Genomic DNA, 24463 nt, shown 5'->3' with positions numbered 1-24463 from the left:
AGTAAAGATGAGGAGGAAAATGTGTGTAGCTTCAGAACTGGTGTGGTTATCAGGCACAGCAGGACATTGCAATGTCAACCAGCAGGATTGTTGCAAGCTGCAGGAATGGTGGCACTATTATTGCGGGTCAGGAAAAGAAAGCATGGAAGAGAAAGCTCACTATTTGAGAGAAGTAATTAGGTCAGTAGGTTAGGGGTGGTACCCAGAAAAATTAGGGGAAGTAGAGTTTCAGAGGGAGGCAGTATCTAAAATTTAAGATTTATACTGTAAATTGTAGTGTGTACAGGAAGGGACTTTAAGATGCCAAGAAGAGCTATTACTATTCTGTCAACTTATTACTGTGCCATGTGCAAGATTAGTAGCTAGTGTCTTCTCCAGTTAAATATGTAACTATACTCTTTAAGAAACTACTTGCTAAATAACATACATATTTAAATGACAATTGAGGCATGTGGTGAATGTTGCCTTGTTCTTGGTGTCATCAATCAGCATTAATATCTAGATAATATCTGTGTGTCCATGTCCACATTCCAGTCATGCTCCACTTGCTCCTTTAAGTATCCTTCCAAACAAAACTTGGTTCCCCAGGCTGGAAGAAGTAGTATCCAGTAAAATGGTGCAAGAGTGGATGCCTGTAGGTTTTAACATCATGTGACGAGAGATGCAGATTAATGGCCTCATTACAAGGCTGGCAGTCTTCAGACCATCAGCCTCTTCATGGCGGTCAGGACCACTGCTGTTGTAGCAGTCCAACCGCCACAAAGACCCTGGCGGTCAGACTGCCAGAGTTCTACCAGCACCACAAGGATCCATGATCCCGATGGAAAGGCGGTGGCAGAGATCGTAATCCATGCTGCCCAGCGGATCACGACCTCGTTCTCTGCCAGCCTTTTCATGCTGGTTTCACCAACATGAAAACTCTGGCGGAGAACAGGTACCGGGGGCCATAGGGGGGCCCCTACAATGGCATGGCATGGGCAGTGCAGGGGTCCCCCCGCCAGCACTGTTTCAATGCTCACTGTCTGCCTTGTGTAATGGATATTTTCATTAAAATTACGCTTTACAGACTATGGAAATGTGTCCTGTTGTATAACAAGGCTATTCAACACAATAGGCCGATGCGGTATCCAGCATGGTGATTTTAACATGCCGGTGCAACACAGAGCCTGCCAAGCCATTGGTGCTTTTAAAATCCCCACCATTGTTCTTTTCAGTATGGCTCTGTTTTAGATTCTAGGGCAATGCAAAAACTGTCATGACTTAGTGTACATTAATGCAGGGCAAGATAGACAGTTACAGCAAGGCTGTAAATACATAACCTAATGGATACATTTAACGTCTGATGCACAAGTGTGTATACTAAGTAACTTGTACCAGATCTAGGACCTTGGAGGATATACCCTGGTATGTAGGAGCCCTCATCTCAAGCATGAACAGCACTGGCCTTTTCATTATCTGTGCTCACTCTTGCCATTGTATAGAAGCATGGATACTAATAGGTATAACAGACACAGGAGCAGTAGCAATTTCTAACAAAAATGAACATAATTTATCTTTTCAAAGAACTCAGTCGGACACATTACAGGGGACAGGTACTGCCTCCCACATGACTAACATTTACTAATGATGTTGCATATACCACCCAAATTCATCAAAGGAACTACAGGTGTGTGAACAGGCAAAGGTTTTTATTTTGAAAAGTCAGCATTTTGTTTAAAATCCTTGTGACTAAATTTGCGATTTGTTTAAAGAAAGCAATAGAAGAATTCTGCTAAAGGAAATTCTGCAGAAGAAACCACCACAAAACAAGCCAATTTCAACATTTAAATGCAAACAAATTTGAGAAGGTTGTCTTGCAAAAAAACAAAACAAAAACATTTATTTGTGGCAAGTCGCTCGAAGGAAAGGAGGGTAAATTTTCTAAAATGCATAAAGTTTGTAGACTTCGCCCACCACCTAAAGGGCCATTTAGATTTTCGTTTTTGGGGAAAAAAACAAAGCACTGCAGGATACTGTAGGAAGCCATACTTTATTTTACAGGTTTTACTTCAGAACAGGCTGAAAAAAATATTACTTTTTATTTGGATCTAGTCTGAAATATGCAGGAAGAGGAATTTGTCTAAGAGGCTGACTGTGCTAAAAACATTTAAGAAATAATGGAGTACAGAATACTGTGAAAGTTATGGGATATATACCCCACATTCTTATCCATCTGGAGTGAATCAATACAGGTAAGACAATATAATGCAATCACCTGTAACATTTGAATAACTAATATAATTAATAGTGCTGCTAAAAATTAAATAGGCTTTTGAGGGCTTACAGTTAAACTGAAACCACTCAAACATAAAATATGTCGTGGTTCAAAGAAATATGCCCTGCAGATACCCTCATACTAGTATCCTCTAGGAGTCAGTTATAATGCACTGTGTTTCAGCACCATCCAACTGGGAGTGCAATGAGGGGAAAGACAAAGCTAGTTTGTGCTTGCAGCACTGTCTCGATAGTGGATTCAGAGAAAGGAAACCGTGTTCAGAGGTCCAAGGACATTGCAAGAAGCAAGAATCAAAATGGAGTGTGTGATACAGCAGATTAAACTAAATAGAAAAAAATGCTAAAACTGGAATTAAAACTTGCATGACAGCCAATGAAAAAGCTTTATACTGAGAATTGATCAAAGTGCTGCAAAAGAAAGAAAAAGTGGCATACTAGAAGGGTCAGGAAATAGAAGATGAGTATTAAACAATTACCCTAAGACAGAATACGATGACTGACTAGTGCTACCTATAGCAAACTAACAGTCCTGATGATGACCCTGGATAGATTGAGCTACATATAAATGGGGTCAAACGTCGACATTTTGATATTGTGGATTTTCCGTGAGAGACTAAAAAGTGACTTCTAGAGTAATATGAGGCCTCTTATAGAAGATCACAGAAAACCACATCTTGTATATATTGTGCAGAGCACATTTGCACAGACATTTTTCACTTCATTCACTTACACTGCACCGTCACCATAGGAGCAGCGTAATGATTGAATTAAAAGTAAAAGAATGACTTTTTTAGTAAAGAAATATGCATTACTGTATAATAAAATAAAATTGTTGACAGAATTCGCACATTTGAAGATTGTTTAAAAGTTATTTCCCAGGAAGACAAGGGTCTTACTTCCCCCTATAGGACCATTGTTCATTTGCTTTAGTTACCCAGGTTTTAGGGTTACAGGGTGGGCCTCATTTTCTTTAAATAATAATCCTATTCCAGTCATTGTGATGTACAATCAGATAAATATCAAGCAGTACGCTAATCCAAGATGAAGCCTGTCTACAGAAAACATTAAGATATCTTAGTTAATGGTTCCAAGAATGCTCAAGGTGCTATAATATTTCATATTTGAGCTCACATATATGATCAAATCAACCCTATTTTAAACATAGTAAATCTCAAATTCAATTTATGATTCATTGATTTTCATACTGTCAATCATCTACTTACTAACCTATGTACCTCCCTATTAAGCAAGCTGAATCTTTGGGGGGTAAGAAATTTAGACCACCCTCTCAATGATAAGGACTGGTATATGCTCCTTGTATACCCTAGGAAGGTCTCTCGTAAAGCTAGACTATGAAAAATACAATACTACCAAGCACACAGATCTTACATGTCCAGTCATGGTCAATCAACTACTGCCAAATGGATTGGGCACGGTCACTGCTGCCATGCAGAAAAAGCAAATTTGGTCTAATTGTTACTCACTTCTGACAAGATGTCTAACGCGCTATGCAAGTGGAAACAGGAAGTGAGAGTTACAACTCTCCAGGGGCTTGTCTTACGGCCCTCCGCCCTAAGAGAGTTACAGCTGGTACTGGATTTGCAAATCTATTACTGATACCAGCGAAACACCTCATTACTATACAGTGGAAATTCTCCTCAGTCTCACATGTCACGCAACGGGGAGCAGCTGCTACAGAATTGACTGGTGAAAGCAAGTCATTACAAAAAGAGACCGCCAAGGGCCTTTGCAAATTCTTGATTGCCAGCGTATGGGGTTAATTGTGCATAGCCTCATTGCTGAAGAAAGAAATAACAACAAAAGACTTCCTTGAGGCCCCCGAACAAGATAACCTAGTATTTGGACACTGGTGGTGTGCATTTCTCACTAGAGTAGCACCATCTTCCCCCCCAAGCCCATGCTTCCATTTAAATAACCCAGCAACATCTAGTGATATTGTAGAAATACACCAGAGATCAGATCATTACTGTGTACAGCGACATGAGATCAGATCATTACAGTGTGCATAGGCATGTTACCTCTTATCTTAGGCATTAGGAAATAGGAAATTGATAATGAACAGCGAGCATGAACTATCACTTGTGTTATTGCTAATAAGGCATATCCTAGGTTTGATTGCCTGGAATTATGACACTGATACCACAATCAAATTAAACGTATTCCCATTATAATACACGGGGCAACACCAAAAGGCAAAGATTTTTTTTATGCCATGGACAAATATTGTACTCACACTGCTCAGAACGCACTTGCCATATTGTCTTTAACACGATGATCCTAAATACAAATTGTATGTCAACTTTTGACAGTATGTCTGTTTGGTGCGTGTGGTATGTCATAGCTTGTAGAATTTAGAACTGAGAAGAGTAAGAGTGGAATCCAGCGGAGACGGACAGAAGGAGAAGAGCGTTGAGAAGCTGGCAGTTGGTGGAGCTGGATGGGGCCTCTGTAATGAAATAAAACTACATTTGTGAACTTAATACTGCTTTCCCTTATTTGTGGACCTAATCCTTCACTGGCGACGAGTGGGATGATTTTTTTTTTCTTCCCCGTCTGCTTTACTGAACACAGAGGCCTCAACAGAATTACTATCGCAGAAGAGCAATGGAGAGGTGAGCGACCTTCGTGATCAACAAACAAAATTATTTTTATTCAATTCTGTTATTTTAAAAGGAACATTTAATATCTCCGTAATAATGTTTCCACTCGACGAGCGTTTCCATGGAAACTGACTAGAGCCACGTTACAGCTGCTCCGTCTGTTTCCTTGACAACCCATATCGCTCACCCGCTCAGCTGTGTTTACTCTAAACACGCGCTTGACTCGCATTCTCGCACGCGTGCGAGTTACCATGTCAACGCTTACAGCGTCCTCCTGACGACGCGAACGATTCAAACAGCGGAATACGCAAGGATTTGTGCAGTGTTTTCTCAAGTGCCATATTAACGCTGACAGCATTTATATATTTTGGCAAATATACATTTATTTGAGAAGATCAAGTTGCAGTTCTGCTTTTCTCTACCACTGACCCAATTAAACTGTCTTGTGGAAACCTTCATAGCACTGGCTTACTCAATATAAGCTAACATTAAGTTAGTTATTCAACCTTCAGGGCCACTAAACCACTGGTCTAATTGGAAGCACCTTTACAATTAAGGAAGTCTTTCAAAACATGTTTCCATAAGGAAGTGACACTTTTAATAATTTTCCTTGTTTTTGTGGACGGACCATTAGTGTGATTACAATGCAGAACGTCACTGCACCCCCCTTTTTCCTCGCTTTACCAGGAGGTCCCCCTATAAAGTGGCAAAAGTGGAAAAAGGTGTTTGAAAGATATTCCAAGGTCTGTGGTGCATCTCTTAGTGTAGAAAGGAAAACTGCTCTACTGTTACATTGTCTAGGTTCTGAAGGACAGGAGGTTTTCGATAATCTTCCAGACATAACTAATGAAGATCTAAATGAATATGAAAGTTGTATAGAGAAATTGGACAGACATTATATTCCCAAAATTAGCACAATACTTGAGAGATATCACTTAGGAAGGCAAAACCAAGAGGAAAATGAATCAGTGGAGGGATATGTTACAGCGCTAAGGAAATTAGCCTCATCTTGTAAATTTGGAACTTTGACAGAGGAAAGAATCAGAGATCAATTTATGTTAGGCTGTAACATAGAAAGAGTAAGAGATGAAATTTGGCAAAAAGATGATCCATCACTAGAGGAAGATTTGGTTTTAGCAAAGAAAATTGAACATTCTCTCAGATGTGAAGAGACCATCAAAAAGGAGGAATGCATACATGATACTGTACAAATAATTCAGAATCTCATGGGAAAAAAATAAAGATCAGAAGGACAGAATTATAAAAAAGACAGGAAAAATACCTTTCAAGGGAATTGTTTTCGCTGTGGCAGAAAAGGTCACATGGCCAACGACAAAAACTGTCCGGCTATAAAGGTGACATGCAAGTTGTGTAAGAAAAAAGGCTCCAGTGTGTGCAGAACGAGAAGTGGAAAAGGCAATGTTTTTGAAGTTAAAAACGAATTGGATGTAGGGGAAAGCGATGACTTTGAATGTGGTCAAATAATCCTACAAGTCGAAGGAGAAGGTCAAAAAGGAAGGAAAGGTCCAATTGATGAAGTCATGGTAGATGGGGAAAGAGTATTATTTGATTCCGGAGCCAAGATCACAATTGTTTTGATGGAGTTCTATATGGGAAAACTAAGAAACAGAGTTAGGTTGTTCAAATCGGATATCACACCTATTGTCTATGGTGGTGAACCAATTAAGCTCCACGGATACATTTGGGGTTTGCTCGAGTTTAAACGAAAATTCACTAATGCAAAGATTTACGTTTCTAAGAAAGGAGACAGTGTGCTCAGTTGGTTCCACCAGAAAGACTTGGGGGTTATTCTTGATCCCAATAGTGATCCACCTGGGAAGGTAAGGGATCAAATCGGTATCAACACAATTGTGGATCAAGGAAACTCTATTAATCAAAAACTCATGGAAAACGATGACTTTGTTATGAGATTAAAGGCAAAAGCTCCCTTGGTATTTCGTGAGAAATTAGGATGTCTTCAACACTATGTTCATCATATTCGTCTGAAGGAAGGTGTGAAACCTGTATGCAGCAAAGTTCGTGGAGTACCTGTAGCTTTACGTGAAGACATGAAATTGGAACTGGAGAGGCTGCAGAAGGAAGGAGTCATTGAAGTTGAAGGAACTAAATGGTTGGCGCCAGTAGTCGTAGCCAGGAAGCCGAATGGGAGTATATGCTTATGTGTGGACCTAAGAGAACTGAATAAGAATGTGATTGTGGATAGGTATCCCATACCCAATATTTCTGATATGTTGTTACTTCTACAAGGTGCAATGGTGTTTTATACCATAGATTTAACATCAGCATATCATCAGATTAGGTTGACTGAAGTATCTAAGGATCTCACTGCATTCATCACACCATTTGGCACTTTTAGATATACCAGACTACTGTTTGGATTAGTGTCTGCGGCCTCTGTATTCCAACGGGTTATGGAAAAGGTATTGAAAGATCTTGTTGGTGTGAGAGTGTATCAAGACGATGTTTTGGTATTTGGGAAAGATCAGGTTCAGCATGAAAAGAGGGTTGTTAGTGTATTGAAAAAGTTGGGAGAATTTGGGTTGACTGTCAAGATGGAGAAGTGTAGGTTTTGTAGCAAATCTATAGAATATTTGGGTCATACCATAACTGGTGAAGGCATATCCCCAAAAAAGGAGCTAGTAGATGCGATTGACAGGTTACAATCACCATTGAATAAGGAAGAACTTATGACATTTTTAGGTATGGCTGAATATTACAGTAAATTTGTAAGGGGTTATGCCGAAAGGTGTGTGAATATGAGAAAGTTGTTACGGAAAGGAGTGGAATTTGTGTGGAGTGAAGAGTGTGAAAATGAATTTGGAGAAATAAAAGAGGAAATTGTTAAAGCTCCCAAATTGAGAAATTTTAACCCCAATCTGTTCTCGGACTTAATAACAGATGCAAGTGCAAAAGGCTTAGGGGCGGTGTTACAACAGAGTGGCCAAAAGGATGAACAAGTAGTACTATTTTTGTCACGAGCTTTAAGGGATGCAGAATTGAACTATAATGTTATTGAGAGAGAGGCGCTTGCTGTTCATTGGGCAGTGAGGAAACTTAAGAATTTGTTGTGGGGAAACACATTTGAGGTAAGGACTGATCATAAGCCCCTTTGTGAAATTTATAAAATCAAAGGGGTGGATGCGGTGTCTAGCAGAATCACTAAATGGGTGATGTCTCTACAAGATTTTGATATAAAGTATATTCCAGGTGCACAAAATAAAGTAGCGGACACGCTATCAAGATTAGTGTTAGTAGGTGAATTGGAAGGAGAGGGAGAGGCAGATTGGGATGCCGAAATGGTGTGTGAGATGGAGCTGGATGGGGCCTCTGTAATGAAATAAAACTACCGTTGTGAACTTAATACGGCTTTCCCTTATTTGTGGACACAATCCTTCAGTGCTCTTTCTCTCACCACAAAATATCAATATTCATTTCACAATATTCATTTATTCAGGAAGATTTGCTAGCATTAAGTTTTTATGTTCCAGTACACTCTAAAAGAAAGAATTCCCCCAACTTGCCCACCTACAATGCAAGTATTAAGGAAAATTGCCAAATATAATGAGTCAAAAAGCACAAAGCAAGGTGGTGTATGTGGAAGAGACAGAACTATCACCCAAAACGTCTCTAAAAAGATAAGGATTTGCATCTAGGCAACTATAATCTGCTAAATATACTTTAAGAGACCATCAGCAGCAACACTTACTTGAGGTAGCTTCTTGTCTTCATCGTTCAGGCAATCAATTGCGTTGTTAAATACCTCTTCAACCATTTTCTTTTCCTCATCTGAAATCACAAGGACACAAATGAGGGGCAGACAGTGTTTACATTGAAGATACACAGATGATATTCCTGTTACCAATGACCTGGCATCGAGCAATACACTGACACCAGATCAGTAACACCCTGTCTAGTATGAAAGTAAGGCACTTAAGGAAACAAATTAAAAACGTGTTATTTGAAAAAAGTACATTTCCTTCAAAGATCATTACACTAATAGTTAGCTAGAGTATGATTTTCTGTACTGTGAGCATGCAGAACAAAATACTTCATTTACATCTTCAGAAAACAGCTATTTGGAAGTCAGGACAATCTTAAATCAAACGTTTCAATAAAAAGCATACATGAGGAAAAACAGTTTTGATGGCAAAGTGCTTTTGTCAATGTGCAAAGAGAATCCAGGGGATCTGTTCATCGTCATCAGACTAAGTTACTGACATTTCACACTTCTGCAGGCCTAGATGCAGTCATATACTACTCTGCCTCCCAGAGGTACTCAAAATGATAAAACTGAACTGTCCAGTCCCAGAGATATCTTGCGAACTCTGCAACCCTAACTAACCTCACTCCCATATCCTGGTTATGAGACCACATAATGTCACTGATAAGTTACTAATTACATTGTTCTATTTCACACTGCTTTACTGACAGGGAAAATGCAGCATTTTTCTATATGCAAACTTTGCAGTGACTTCTAGATGTTTACATTGGTGCTGCAGTATTACTACAAGTAAAAACTACTGGATATGGTCTGCTACTAAGTGGAATTGCAAAAAGAACAGATTATGGACGGAATGCTGAAGAGCGTCTAACAATAACCCCCAGTCACAGATCTGGCCCTAAACCCATCGTTTTTTAACCTACCATGCCACCCCAGTTTGGATCCAGCTATATGCAAATCACTAAGTAGAACTGCAGCAGCATATTTTTGTCTATATTATACTGGTGGCATCAAATCGACAACTCCCCTGATAAAAGCTGAAACGGAATAAAATTACCTTTTCCACCATCTCACCTTGAACAGAGGAAAAACAGGCATATCTTAATTCACTGCACCATGCTTTAAGTCTTCATGGCCCAGCTTTTGCCACATCCAGAAACATGCCCCATGCCTCTGCACCCAATGGTGGCAGTATACTGGGGCTTAATAAGCACAAGGTGTGGTATTTAGCCACACACTGTGGCAAGTACCTGCTAGCCACCTCCTTTAACTGTGAGCAGCAGCAATTAGACAGTATAAAAAAGAAAATATCAGTGGCCATGCCCAAAGTTTGCTCAGCACAGGATGTGGCTTTCTACTATGCCCTTTATATCGACTGGGCAGAGCCTATGACCATGTCGAGCAAGCACAAGGTATAATTTGACAGCTTTTAGCCATATCCTTAGGAACATAACCAGGCATCTCATCAAAAGTTCACTATGTGATCCAAATACTACATTTTTGAAATGCTGTTACAATTTCATGCCCTCTGGCCTGGTGTGTGATGGACACCTACAGTGTTGGCACCTTATACCAGGTCCAGGCAACCCCTATTAGTGAATGAAGACAGTGTCCAGGTAGCCAGGGCTCTCTAGAAGTAGCTGTGGATAAGCAGCCTAGACTTATCTAGGAGACGTGCAAAGCTTATGGAATACTACAACAGTCACACAGCAACTTATCACACATGAAAGAACCATAGTATAAAGGTACTTTATTACAGTAACACTAAACTAGATTACTGTAATATTTGTGTTTTCACCACTGACTACACGTTGCACTAAGCCTAGCAGCACACCATCACATTAGTGACCAACAGCTTCATTTTGCCTACTGACTTTATTTTAGCATTAGCCACCGCCACGTTAGAAGCTGCAAGTAGTTTTCCACGTTGTCATGTTTTTATTCTGCTGGTCTTCGTGTTCATTCCCTCCAAGGTCTTAGGCTGATAAGAATGTACTAGGAGGGCAGGAAACGGTTTTGTTTTTAAGGGGGACCTTGAGATTTTGGCCAAGTCCCGACGTGTTCTTTTCGAAGCTGGCCTAAAGTAATCAGCATTTTTTTAAATAAACTTCTGCAGTGAGAGGGAGTTTCTTGAATTCTCCTCTCTTGTTTGTTCAAAGTATAAGAGGCCAAGACCAGATGGACCGGGAAGTGATTCAGATTTCAGACATGCTCAGGATGCTGAGGTGTGTCATCCTTCCCGTAAGGATAGTTGATCTCTCTCTCTCTCCACGATCGATTCTGGGATCTGGCGATCTGATGCTGATAGGAGGGAGATGAAGCAGATGTACTCTTGTCTCATGGTGATGCATATTTTTTTAGTTCATTATTTGCTTTGCATTATAATATAGATACATGTATTTGTTGTGTATATTGCAGAGGCGAATCATTTGTACAGGTTTTCATTTCATTGCTGTGACCATTTTTAAACGTGCGTTATTAGCATGCTGACCTCCCTTTACAAACCTTGCTAAGTCAATTAATAAATGTCTTCTTTAGACTAAGAAGCACATTCCAGAGATTTTTGTCAATGCATGAGAGTTTCAGCTTGGTCATTAGTGAACCGAAACAATTACTTATAGGCACTTCCCTCAACCAGAGATAGATAATATATAATAACAAACGTTAATGCCTTTGCTCCAGCCATTTACTCACGTCAGGGCGTCAACCTCTTCTCATATTAACATAATGTTGTTTCCACTTCAAAGGAAATAATGTGTCAGGAATACAAAATTAATCAGTACCCTATTTCGTAAGACAGCTGGAAATAGTCTCTTACATGCGAGTAGTTGTCATCCGAAGAGTTTGATTCATAGTATCCCTTATGGCAAACTTTTAAGAGCTAGAAAGCATTGTAGTGAAGATAATGATTTTGTGAAGGAAATGCGAGTGATGACAAAGAGGTTCCTTGAAAGAGGATACTCGAGGAAATTGATTGAGGGCACTTGTAAGAAAGTACTATCGTTCGATCGAGAGAAACTTTTGGTATCCCAGAAAGGTACAGATCAGATAGATAGCCAGACGATGAGGTTTATTACTATGTACAGTACTCAGGCCTGGGAAGTTAAACGTGTCTTATTGAAGAATTGGGGATATCCTTAGAAGTGACGAAGTGGTAGCTGAGTTTATTGGTCAACAACCACAGGTGACCTTTAGAAGGTGTGCGTCACTCAAAGATCGGTTATGTAAGAGCTTGATACAATCACCTCATGCGAGTAAAGGTACTCATGTTCAGGGTTTCTTTATATGCAGGAAATGTAAAGCATGTAAAGGTAGTAATAATTTTTTAAGATCAAGTTATCTAGAAATTTAAACCCTTTCATTATCAAAAAGTATCTCAATTGCACTACAGATTATTGTGTTTATGCCCTTAGCTGCCCATGCAATAAGTATTACGTCGGCAGTACGATACATAGGGCCAAGAAAAGAGTGCTGGAACATATGAGAGCTATTACGAATGTTGATAAAAGTTACCCAATGGCAAGACATTTTGCTGAGGTTCATGGGAAAAACAGAGATTTGTTAAAATTTTGTGTATTGAATAATATCCCTCCAGGTATAAGAGAAGGCAATAGGGAATTGGAATTGAGACAACTGGAATCCAAGTTTATAATTAAGTATTCCACTAATACACCGGATGGATTTAATCAAGATGAGGAACTTTTTGTTCATTTGAAGTCTGCTTAGTAGTAGAGATGTCATTTATGTGTTTGTAGAAGGGATTAGAGTTAATGAATTATACTGTGTATATGTTAAGTGTGACTTTGGGTACATCATCTGATTACTTATCATGTGATGGTTGTTTTTCCAAGGATTGTAAGGAGATGGAGCAGCAAGAAATGCAAGGAGCTAGTGTATCTTGACCAGTATACTCTACATATAAGATGAGTACCATACCACTTTATTAGTGTTGAGACAATGTTATATATACCCATTTATGATTATGGATGATATAGAGGATTAGGTTTCCTGATATAAAATTAGTTTAGTATGTTGTTTTTGTTAAGGCATATAAGTATATAGATTGACATATATGTGTATTTATTTACTATTTATTTTTATTATTATTTTTATTTTCATTATTTCTTTAATTGATTTCATATAGATGCAGCAGGGAGTTGGTTTTGATTTAGTTATAATAAGGTTGGGTATATTACATTTATTGGAATAGACATGATATTACAGTAGAGATGTAAGTAATGTATTATATCTGCTCCACTCCAATATGGCTGACATTAGTACAAGTATTAGTATAAGCATAGCTGTTAGTCCTTCTTTTATGTTGTCAATATAAATACTGGCACGAGTGAGTGTGTTTTTTGAACCTGTGATCAAGGAGCAGGTGCTCCGAAACGCGTCAGGAACTTTTGTGTCAATAAACAACGTCATTGCTGTCACAGCTGTTTGTTCTTCATCGAAGGATTTCCTTTGAAGTGGAAACAACATTATGTTAGTGTGTATATATATATATATATATATATATATATATATATATATATACACACACACACACACACATATATACATATACACACACACACACACCCTAGCAATCAGAAGTTAGCATAGAAAATAACAAGCATTGACAAGAATTGTAGAAAATAGTGAGAGACAACCTATATTCTAAAATAGTGGAATGCAAAGTGAAGTCCCAAACTCAAAGGTATGGGTAGTTAGAGGGGAGCTGAGAGAACTCAGGACACCAAGAAGTAAGTACCTGAGTGACCCCCCCAGTGACCAGAAGAGCAGAGATAAGTACCTGGTCTTCTCAAGGACTAACAGGAGGACTTGGAAAAAGGATTGTACAAGAACAGGACCAGACTAGAAGAAACAAAAAGGTAGATTCTGGTAGAAGAGGACCTGCAAAAGAAGAGGACCGACACCAGTCCGAGATGGAGTGTCCGATGGGTGCACAAGCCACTACCAACCCTTCTGTGGATGGAGATCCAGGTCGACGGGGGAAGACCACCACCTGTGAAATCCAGGAGCTCCAGAGGAGTCCTTGGAATGGTGCCGATGGTGTCCCACATTGGTCGTCGGGTCGCAGATGGTCAGTGGTGCAGGAGAAACACCAACAAGCCTCGACAAATGCAAGAGGAGCAAAAGAAGAGTTGCAAGACTGAAGAGGACTAGCAAGCTCCAGGGGACTTGGCCATTGGAAGGGTTGTCAGGTCTGACCCTCCGCAGTGGGGAGAGTCAGCAATCGCCACTGGCAGCAGGCACAGTAAGTTGCAGTGAGGCTTAATCAGCACACCTGGAGAGGAGTCCCATGTCGCTGGAGCAGCAGAGGAGAAACTGTCCTTGCAAGGATGAAGTGCTGGGGGCCAGGCTACTGGGAGCCTGACGATCTCTTGGAGCAAGAGACAACAATCCTTGTTTGCTGCAAGGGTTGCGGTGCACAGGGGTACAGCCCTGCAAGGAGAGGGAAGGGCTCACAGTCTCCCAAGTTGGACAGCAGGCAGAGAGGACCAAGAGGAACCACTCCAGACAACCACCTGTGATGCAGGATCCAGGCAGTTACAGAGGAAAGCAGATCCACGCAGCCAGACGTCGTTGCTGTAGGTGTCTGCAGATGCATAAGAGTAACTACTTCAAGGGAGATTCCTTCTTGGTACAGCTTAAGTCTTGTCGACTCCAGAGAATGCACAGTAGGGGAAATGTTGCAAGGCAAGGTCGTGTCGCGAGATGCAGTCTTGTCGGTTTCTGAAGTGTTCAGTTCCAATGGCCAGGAGGAGAATTAAACTATACAGAGGAGTCCTGGTGGAGTCTTGCACAACGACCACATATCAGGACAGATCTCTGACATCACCTGCCTGACCTGCCCATTCTGATGCTCCGAGGGGCCTCTTCACATCTTGCTTTCAAGATGGCAGAATCAAGTGGCCACCTGGAGGAGCACTGGGCATCACCCCTGGGGTGGTGGGATGGTGATGGACAGTGGAGTGGTCACTTCCTTTTCCTTTGTCCAGTTTCATGCCAGAGCAGGGGTCCCTGAGCTGGTGCAAACCGGTTTATGCAAGGAGGGCACCACATGTGCCCTTCAAAGCAAACTAGTGGCTTGGAAGGCTACTCCTACCAAGCCTTGTAACACCCATATCCAAGGGAGAGGGAGTTGCCTTCCCCTGCCTGAGCTGGTCAAGTAGCAGGAGGGCAGAAACCGGTCTGAAGGGGTGCAGCAGCGCCGGCTGCCTGGAAAACCCTGGAAGACTTGTAGGAGCAATACTGAGGGGTCCTCTAAGAAGCTCCAAGAGTGCATGGAATCATGCTACCCATACTGGCAACAGTATTTGGGTAAGATTTTGACATGCTTGATACCAAACATGCCCGTGTTCGGCGTTACCATTATGTGGCTGGGCCTGTGACTTCTGTCCAGTATACTGGTAAAATGGCTTCTACGCACTTATGAAGTCCAGTGCAGTGGAACTATAGTTTGTAAAGGCATCTCTGCTCATGCAGGAGTGCTCTCAAACACAGAGACCTGCACCCTGCCCTCTGGGCTAGGAGGGCCTAACATAGGGGTGACCTACAGTGACCTGGTGCAGTGACCCGCAAGCTCCAATGGTAGGCCTGCAGACACATTTTGTATGGGCTTCCATGGGTGGCACAGTACATGCTGCAGCCCATGGGGAACCCCTAGAACCCCAATCCCCGGGGTACCAAAGTTCCATATAGTAGGGACTTTTAAGGGTATACCAGTATGCCAATTGTGGAGTGCACAGATGTCCATGATAACCAAATTTGGAGGGATAGAGAACAATCACTGGGGTCCTGGTTAGCAGGATCCCAGTGAACAGTCTAAGCACAGTGATTACTGGCAAAACGTGGGGGTAAACATGTGTAATGATATTTGTGTTTGGACCACTGACTCCACATTTCACTTAGCCTAGCAGCACAATGTCACATTAGTGACTACCAACTTCATTTTGCCTATTGATCTAATTTTAGCATTAGCCACCCCCACATTAAAAGCTGCAAGTAGTTTTCCACGTTATACAATGTGCTCATGTTTTTATTCTGCTTGTTTTCGTGTTCTTTCCCACAAAGGGCTTAGGCAGCCTAGACTTATCTAGGAGACATGTAAAGCTTATGCAATACTACAATAGACACACAGCAACCTATCGCACACGAAAGAACCACACAGTGTTACAGAAATAAAGTTACTTTATTACAGTTACACTACACTTGCGTGAATCATTCCCCGTTGTCGAAGTGGGAGTCCCACGGTAAATAGAAAGCAGTAGATTATTTTTTAACAATGAAATCAATGGAAAAATACATTTACTTTAACAGCTCCATTATATAAGACCCAAAGTCCATCCAATCAGGCGAGACCACCCTTTAGCACCCTCAGCACAGAGGCTCCAGTCTCTCAGATTTTCTAGCACAAGTGAATTACAAAGGAAGGAAAACATGAGGTGAGCCTCTATGGGGAGGAGGGTGGGTCGCATGTGAATCTATGAAAGATAACAACAGTGGAGAACCACAGTTACAGATAAGTAACTTATTTTCTTCTCCAGTATTGGGGTACCTTTCATAGATTCACATGCTAGAATCAGAATAATTAGTAGTAAACATAAGATATTAATATCTATATGTATGATATATATATACACACATATATATATATATAGATATACCTATATATCTATATATCTGTATATCTGTATACACGAATATTAGAGGATGGTGGGGGGTAAAGAAATATTGACTTATCTTATTCAAATAAATTATGCAAAACGGCTTGTCCTACTGTTGCGTCCATTCTGTCTACGGCATCTAGGCAGTAAAGGTGTGGCTGCTAGCCCACATTGCCGCTCTGTTAATCTGTTGTAGAGGCACTCCTGTGAAGAGAGCTGTGGAGGTAGATACAGCTCTGGAGGAATGAGCCCTGATGTTGGCTGTAAGTGGTTTCCCCACTAGCTGGTGACAAAATTGTATAGCAGTGGCTATCCACTGGGCTATAGACTGTTTGGTAACAGGGTACCCCTTTGTGAGTTGACCACAGTCTACAAACAATTGATCAGTTTTACGAAAGCTGCTAGTTCTTTGTATGTAGAATTTTAGACATCTTTTGATACCGAAGGAATGAAGCGCTCTTTCTGCTGGAGTTTGGGGGTTTGGAAAGAAAGTCTTAAATATTAATGGGTCATTCAGACGAACGTTTAAGGGAACTTTAGGAATGAATTTTGGATTAGTTTTAAGGATGACCAGTGTAGGAAGTTGGCTCTGTATGTGCTATTTCAAAGTAAGGAATAGCATGCACAGAGTCCAAGGGTTCCCCTTAGAGGTAAAATAGTGGTAAAAAGAGATAATACTAATGCTCTATTTTGTGGTAGTGTGGTCGAGCAGTAGGCTTATCCAAGGAGTAGTGTTAAGCATTTGTTGTACATACACATAGGCAATAAATGAGGTACACACACTCAGAGACAAATCCAGCCAATAGGTTTTGTTATAGAAAAATATATTTTCTTAGTTTATTTTAAGAACCACAGGTTCAAATTTTACATGTAATAGCTCTTTTGAAAGGTATTGCAGGTAAGTACTCTAGGAACTTTGAATCATTACTTTAGCATGTATACTTTTTACATAAAACACAATAAGCTGTTTTAAAAGTGGACACAGTGCAATTTTCACAGTTCCTGGGGGAGGTAAGTTATTGTTAGTTTTCACAGGTAAGTAAGTCCCTTACAGGTTTGAGTTTTTGGTCCAAGGTACCCACCGTTGGGGGTTCAGAGCAACCCCAAAGTTATCACACCAGCAGCTCAGGGCCGGTCAGGTGCAAAGGTCAAAGAGGTGCCCAAAACACATAGGCTATAATGGAGAGAAGGGGGTGCCCCGGTTCCAGTCTGCCAGCAGGTAAGTACCCGCGTCTTCGGAGGGCAGACCAGGGGGGTTTTGTAGGGCACCGGGGGGGACACAAAGTAGCACAGAAAGTACACCCTCAGCAGCGCGGGGGCGGCCGGGTGCAGTGTGCAAACACGCGTCCGGTTTCCTTCAGGTTTCAATGGGAGACCAAGGGGTCTCTTCAGCGATGCAGGCAGGCAAGGGGGGGGGGGGGGGGCTCCTCGGGGTAGCCACCACCTGGGCAAGGGAGAGGGCCTCCTGGGGGTCACTCCTGCACAGAAGTTCCGTTTCTTTAGGGGCAGGGGGCTGCGGGTGCAGGGTCTTTTCCAGCCATCGGGAAATGGAGTTCAGACAGTCGCGGTCAGGGGGAGCCTGGGGATTCCCTCTGCAGGCGTCGCTGTGGGGGCTCAGGGGGGACAACTTTGGTTACTCACAGTCGTAGAGTCGCCGGAGGGTCCTCCCTGAGTTGGTTGTTCTCCACCAGTCGAGTCGGGGTCGCCGGGTGCAGTGTTGCAAGTCTCACGCTTCTTGCGGGGAGTTGCAAGGGTCTTTAAATCTGCTCCTTGTAACAAAGTTGCAGTTCTTTTGGAGCAGTGCCGCTGTCCTCTGGAGTTTCTTGTCTTTTTCGAAGCAGGGCAGTCCTCAGAGGATTCAGAGGTCGCTGGTCCCTTGGAAAGCGTCGCTGGAGCAGGTTTCTTTGGAAGGCAGGAGACAGGCCGGTAAGTCTGGGGCCAAGGCAGTTGGTGTCTTCTGTTCTTCCTCTGCAGGGGTTTGTCAGCTCAGCAGTCCTTCTTGTAGTTGCAGGAATCTAATTTCTAGGTTCAGGGAGAGCCCTTAAATACTAAATTTAAGGGCGTGTTTAGGTCTGGGGGGTTAGTAGCCAATGGCTACTAGCCCTGAGGGTGGGTACACCCTCTTTGTGCCTCCTCCCAAGGGGAGGGGGTCACATCCCTAATCCTATTGGGGGAATCCTCCATCTGCAAGATGGAGGATTTCTAAAAGTTAGAGTCACTTCAGCTCAGGACACCCTAGGGGCTGTCCTGACTGGCCAGTGACTCCTCCTTGTTGCTTTCTTTGTTCCCTCCAGCCTTGCCGCCAAAAGTGGGGGCCGTGGCCGGAGGGGGCGGGCAACTCCACTAAGCTGGAGTGCCCTGCTGTGCTGTGACAAAGGGGTGAGCCCACCGCCAGGTGTTACAGCTCCTGCCTGGGGGAGGTGTTAGCATCTCCACCCAGTGCAGGCTTTGTTACTGGCCTCAGAGTGACAAAGGCACTCTCCCCATGGGGCCAGCAACATGTCTCGAGTGTGGCAGGCTGCTGGAACCAGTCAGCCTACACAGATAGTCGGTTAGGTTTCAGGGGGCACCTCTAAGGCGCCCTCTGTGGTGTATTTTACAATAAAATGTACACTGGCATCAGTGTGCATTTATTGTGCTGAGAAGTTTGATACCAAACTTCCCAGTTTTCAGTGTAGCCATTATGGTGCTGTGGAGTTCGTGTAAAACAGACTCCCAGACCATATACTCTTATGGCTACCCTGCACTTACAATGTCTAAGGTTTTGCTTAGACACTGTAGGGGCACAGTACTCATGCACTGGTACCCTCACCTATGGTATAGTGCACCCTGCCTTAGGGCTGTAAGGCCTGCTAGAGGGGTGTCTTACCTATACTGCATAGGCAGTGAGAGGCTGGCATGGCACCCTGAGGGGAGTGCCATGTCGACTTACTCATTTTGTTCTCACTAGCACACACAAGCTGGTAAGCAGTGTGTCTGTGCTGAGTGAGGGGTCTCCAGGGTGGCATAATACATGCTGCAGCCCTTAGAGACCTTCCCTGGCATCAGGGCCCTTGGTACCAGAGGTACCAGTTACAAGGGACTTATCTGGATGCCAGGGTGTGCCAATTGTGGAATCAAAAGTACAGGTTAGGGAAAGAACACTGGTGCTGGGGCCTGGTTAGCAGGCCTCAGCACACTTTCAATTCAAAACATAGCATCAGCAAAGGCAAAAAGTCAGGGGGTAACCATGCCAAGGAGGCATTTCCTTACACAACCCCCCCCCCCCCCCCCCCCCCCCCAAACGAAAGAGGATGAGACTAACCTTTCCCAAGAGAGTCTTCATTTTCTAAGTGGAAGAACCTGGAAAGGCCATCTGCATTGGCATGGGCAGTCCCAGGTCTGTGTTCCACTATAAAGTCCATTCCCTGTAGGGAGATGGACCACCTCAACAGTTTTGGATTTTCACCCTTCATTTGCATCAGCCATCTGAGAGGTCTGTGGTCAGTCTGAACTAGGAAGTGAGTACCAAAGAGGTATGGTCTCAGCTTCTTCAGGGACCAAACCACAGCAAAGGCCTCCCTCTCAATGGCACTCCAACGCTGCTCCCTGGGGAGTAACCTCCTGCTAATGAAAGCAACAGGCTGGTCAAGGCCATCATCATTTGTTTGGGACAAAACTGCCCCTATCCCATGTTCAGAGGCATCTGTTTGCACAATGAATTGCTTGGAGTAATCTGGAGCTTTTAGAACTGGTGCTGTGCACATAGCTTGCTTCAGGGTGTCAAAGGCCTGTTGGCATTCTACAGTCCAGTTTACTTTCTTGGGCATTTTCTTGGAGGTGAGTTCTGTGAGGGCTGTCACAATGGATCCATATCCCTTCACAAACCTCCTATAGTACCCAGTCAAGCCAAGGAATGCCCTGACTTGAGTCTGGGTTTTTGGAGCTGCCCAGTCCACAATAGTCTGGATCTTAGGCTGGAGTGGCTGAACTTGGCCTCCACCTACAAGGTGTCCCAAGTAAACCACAGTTCCCTGCCCTATCTGGCATTTGGAGGCCTTGATAGAGAGGCCTGCAGATTGCAGAGCCTTCAAAACCTTCTTCAGGTGGACCAGGTGATCCTGCCAGGTGGAGCTGAAGACAGCAATATCATCAAGATAAGCTGCACTAAAGGATTCCAACCCAGCAAGGACTTGATTCACCAACCTTTGGAAGGTGGCAGGGGCATTCTTTAAACCAAAGGGCATAACAGTGAACTGATAATGCCCATCAGGTGTGGAGAATGCTGTCTTTTCTTTTGCTCCAGGGGCCATTTTGATTTGCCAGTACCCTGCTGTTAAGTCAAAGGTACTTAAGAATTTGGCAGCCCCTAATTTGTCTATTAGCTCATCAGCTCTAGGAATGGGATGAGCATCTGTCTTGGTGACAGAGTTGAGACCTCTGTAGTCCACACAAAACCTAATCTCTCTCTTTCCTTCTTTGGTGTGAGGTTTGGGGACTAAGACCACTGGGCTAGCCCAGGGGCTGCCAGAGTACTCAATTACTCCCAATTCCAGCATCTTGTGGACTTCCACCTTGATGCTTTCCTTAACTTGGTCAGACTGTCTGAATATTTTGTTTTTGACAGGCATGCTGTCTCCTGTGTCCACATCATGGGTACACAGGTGTGTCTGACCAGGGGTTAGGGAAAAGAGTTCAGCAAACTGCTGCAGGACCTTCCTACAGTCAGACTGCTGTTGGCTAGAGAGGGTGTCTGAGTAGATCACTCCATCTACAGAGCCATCTTTAGGGTCTGATGAGAGGAAATCAGGGAGAGGTTCACTCTCAGCTTCCTGGTCCTCATCTGTCACCATCAACAGATTTACATCAGCCCTGTCATGGAAGAGCTTAAGGCGGTTCACATGGATCACCCTCTTGGGGCTCCTGCTTGTGCCCAGGTCCACCAGGTAGGTGACCTGACTCTTCCTTTCTAGTACTGGGTAAGGGCCACCCCATTTGTCCTAGAGTGCCCTGGGAGCCACAGGCTCCAGAACCCAGACTTTCTGCCCTGGTTGAAATTCAACCAGTGCAGCCTTTTGGTCATACCACAACTTCTGGAGTTATTGGCTGGCCTCAAGGTTTTTACTTGCCTTTTCCATGTACTCTGCCATTCTTGAGCGAAGGCCAAGTACATAGTCCACTATGTCTTGTTTAGGCTCGTGAAGAGGTCTCTCCCAGCCTTCTTTAACAAGAGCAAGTGGTCCACTTACAGGGTGGCCAAACAGAAGTTCAAAGGGTGAGAATCCTACTCCCTTCTGAGGCACCTCTCTGTAAGCGAAAAGCAGACATGGCAAGAGGACATCCCATCTCCTTTTGAGTTTCTCTGGGAGCCCCATGATCATGCCCTTTAATGTCTTGTTGAATCTCTCAACAAGGCCATTAGTTTGTGGATGATATGGTGTAGTGAATTTATAAGTCACCCCACATTCATTCCACATGTGTTTTAGGTATGCTGACATGAAGTTGGTACCTCTGTCAGACACCACCTCCTTAGGGAAGCCCACTCTGGTAAAGATACCAATGAGGGCCTTGGCTACTGCAGGGGCAGTAGTCGACCTAAGGGGAATAGCTTCAGGATACCTAGTAGCATGATCCACTACTACTAGGATGTACATATTTCCTGAGGCTGTGGGAGGTTCTAGTGGACCAACTATGTCCACACCCACTCTTTCAAAGGGGACCCCCACCACTGGAAGTGGAATGAGGGGGGCCTTTGGGTGCCCACCTGTCTTACCACTGGCTTGACAGGTGGGACAGGAGAGGCAAAACTCCTTAACCTTCTGGGACATATTGGGCCAGTAGAAGTGGTTGACTAACCTCTCCCACGTCTTGGTTTGTCCCAAATGCCCAGCAAGGGGAATATCATGGGCTAAGGTCAGGATAAATTCTCTGAAACTCTGAGGCACTACCACTCTCCTAGTGGCACCAGGTTTGGGATCTCTTGCCTCAGTGTACAGGAGTCCATCTTCCCAATAGACCCTATGTGTTCCATTTTTCTTGCCTTTGGACTCTTCAGCAGCTTGCTGCCTAAGGCCTTCAAGAGAGGGACAGGTTTCTTGTCCCTTACACAACTCTTCCCTTGAGGGTCCCCCTGGGCCCAAGAGCTCAACCTGATAAGGTTCCAGCTCCATAGGCTCAGTTCCCTCCGAGGGCAGAACTTCTTCCTGAGAAGAGAGGTTCTCTTTTTGGTGTTGTGTTGCAGCTGGTTTCCCAGCTGACTTTCCTTTTCTCTTGGTAGGCTGGGCCATTTTTCCAGACTCCAGCTCTACTTTTTCACCCTGTGCCTTGCATTGTGCCCTAGTCTTGACACACACCAGTTCAGGGATAGCCAGCATGGCTGCATGGGTTTTCAGTTCTACCTCAGCCCATGCTGAGGACTCCAGGTCATTTCCAAGCAAACAGTCTACTGGGATATTTGAGGAGACCACCACCTGTTTCAGGCCCTTGACCCCTCCCCACTCTAAAGTTACCATAGCCATGGGATGTACTTTAGTCTGATTGTCAGCGTTGGTGACTGGATAAGTTTGTCCAGCCAGGTATTGGCCAGGGGAAACCAGTTTCTCTGTCACCATGGTGACACTGGCACCTGTATCCCTCAGGCCCTCTACACTTGTCCCATTAATTAAGAGCTGCTGCCTGTATTTTTGCATGTTAGGGGGCCAGGCAGCCAGTGTGGCTAAATCCACCCCACCCTCAGAGACTAATGTAGCTTCAGTGTGACACCTGATTTGCTCTGGGCACACTGTTGATCCCACTTGGAGACTGGCCATTCCAGTTTTAGCTGGATGGGAGTTAGAAGTGGTATCTTTCTTGGGACAGGCCTTGTCTCCAGTTTGGTGTCCAGACTGACTACAGTTACGACACCAGGCCTTTTTGGGATCAAAGTTTTTACCCTTGTACCCAGAATTGTTTTGTGAAGAGGCTCTGGGCCCACCCTCCTGTGCAGGTTTTTGGGGGCCTGTAGAAGACTCTTTACTATCTTTGTTTTTGGCTGTCTCACCACCTTTCCCCTGGGGAGGTTTTGTGACCCCTTTCTTTTGGTCACCCCCTGTGGAAGTTTTGGACACCCTAGTCTTGACCCAATGGTCCGCCTTCTTTCCCAATTCTTGGGGAGAAATTGGTCCTAGGTCCACCAGATGCTGATGCAGTTTATCATTGAAACAATTACTTAATAGGTGTTCTTTCACAAATAAATTGTACAGCCCATCATAATCATTTACACCATTGCCTTGAATCCAACCATCTAGTGTTTTTACTGAGTAGTCTACAAAGTCAACCCAGGTCTGGCTCGAGGATTTTTGAGCCCCCCTGAATCTAATCCTATACTCCTCAGTGGAGAATCCAAAGCCCTCAATCAGGGTACCCTTCATGATGTCATAAGATTCTGCATCTTTTTTAGAGAGTGTGAGGAGTCTATCCCTACACTTTCCTGTGAACATTTCCCAAAGGAGAGCACCCCAGTGAGATTTGTTCACTTTTCTGGTTTCACAAGCCCTCTCAAAAGCTGTGAACCATTTGATGATGTCATCACCATCTTCATATTTTGTTACAATCCCTTTGGGGATTTTCAACATGTCAGGAGAATCTCTGACCCTATTTATGTTGCTGCCACCATTGATGGGTCCTAGGCCCATCTCTTGTCTTTCCCTTTCTATGGCTAGGATCTGTTTTTCCAAAGCCAATCTTTTGGCCATCCTGGCTAACTGGATGTCCTCTTCACTGGAGTTATCCTCAGTGATTTCAGAGAGGCTGGACCCTCCTGTGAGGGAGCCAGCATCTCGGACTATTATTTTTGGAGTCAGGGCTTGAGAAGCCCTGTTCTCCCTAGATAGGACTGGTGGAGGGGATTCTTCCTCCAGTTCACTATCATCCTCCTCTGTGTTATCCACAGAGGGGTTGGCTCTATCATACTCTGCCAACAGCTCCTGGAGCTGTACTTTGGTAGGTCTGGAGCCCATTGTTATTTTTCTTATGTTACAGAGTGACCTTAGCTCTTTCATCTGGAGATGGAGGTAAGGTGTGGTGTCGAGTTCCACCACATTCATCTCTGTACTAGACATTATTCTTCTAAAAGTTGGAATGCTTTTAAGAATCTAAAACTAGTTCTAGAATCTAATTCAAACTTTTACAAA

At 43.5% G+C, this 24463-nt stretch overlaps 1 protein-coding gene across 2 annotated transcripts in view; it reads right to left on the bottom strand.

Moving 5' to 3' along the window:
- The window catches only part of MTREX (Mtr4 exosome RNA helicase), a 629876-nt gene that overhangs the window by 354306 nt on the left and 251107 nt on the right, over nt 1-24463 (bottom strand). For both annotated transcript variants that reach the window (XM_069222101.1, XM_069222093.1), the window contains exon 12: nt 8623-8702. In XM_069222101.1, coding sequence (XP_069078202.1) covers nt 8623-8702 — 80 coding nt within the window. The remainder of the gene's footprint in view (nt 1-8622; nt 8703-24463) is intronic.

Source organism: Pleurodeles waltl, chromosome 1_1, assembly GCF_031143425.1.
Source record: "Pleurodeles waltl isolate 20211129_DDA chromosome 1_1, aPleWal1.hap1.20221129, whole genome shotgun sequence".
In the NCBI taxonomy this organism is placed as follows: Eukaryota; Metazoa; Chordata; class Amphibia; order Caudata; family Salamandridae; genus Pleurodeles; species Pleurodeles waltl.
This window is presented reverse-complemented; position numbering and strand designations above follow the sequence as displayed.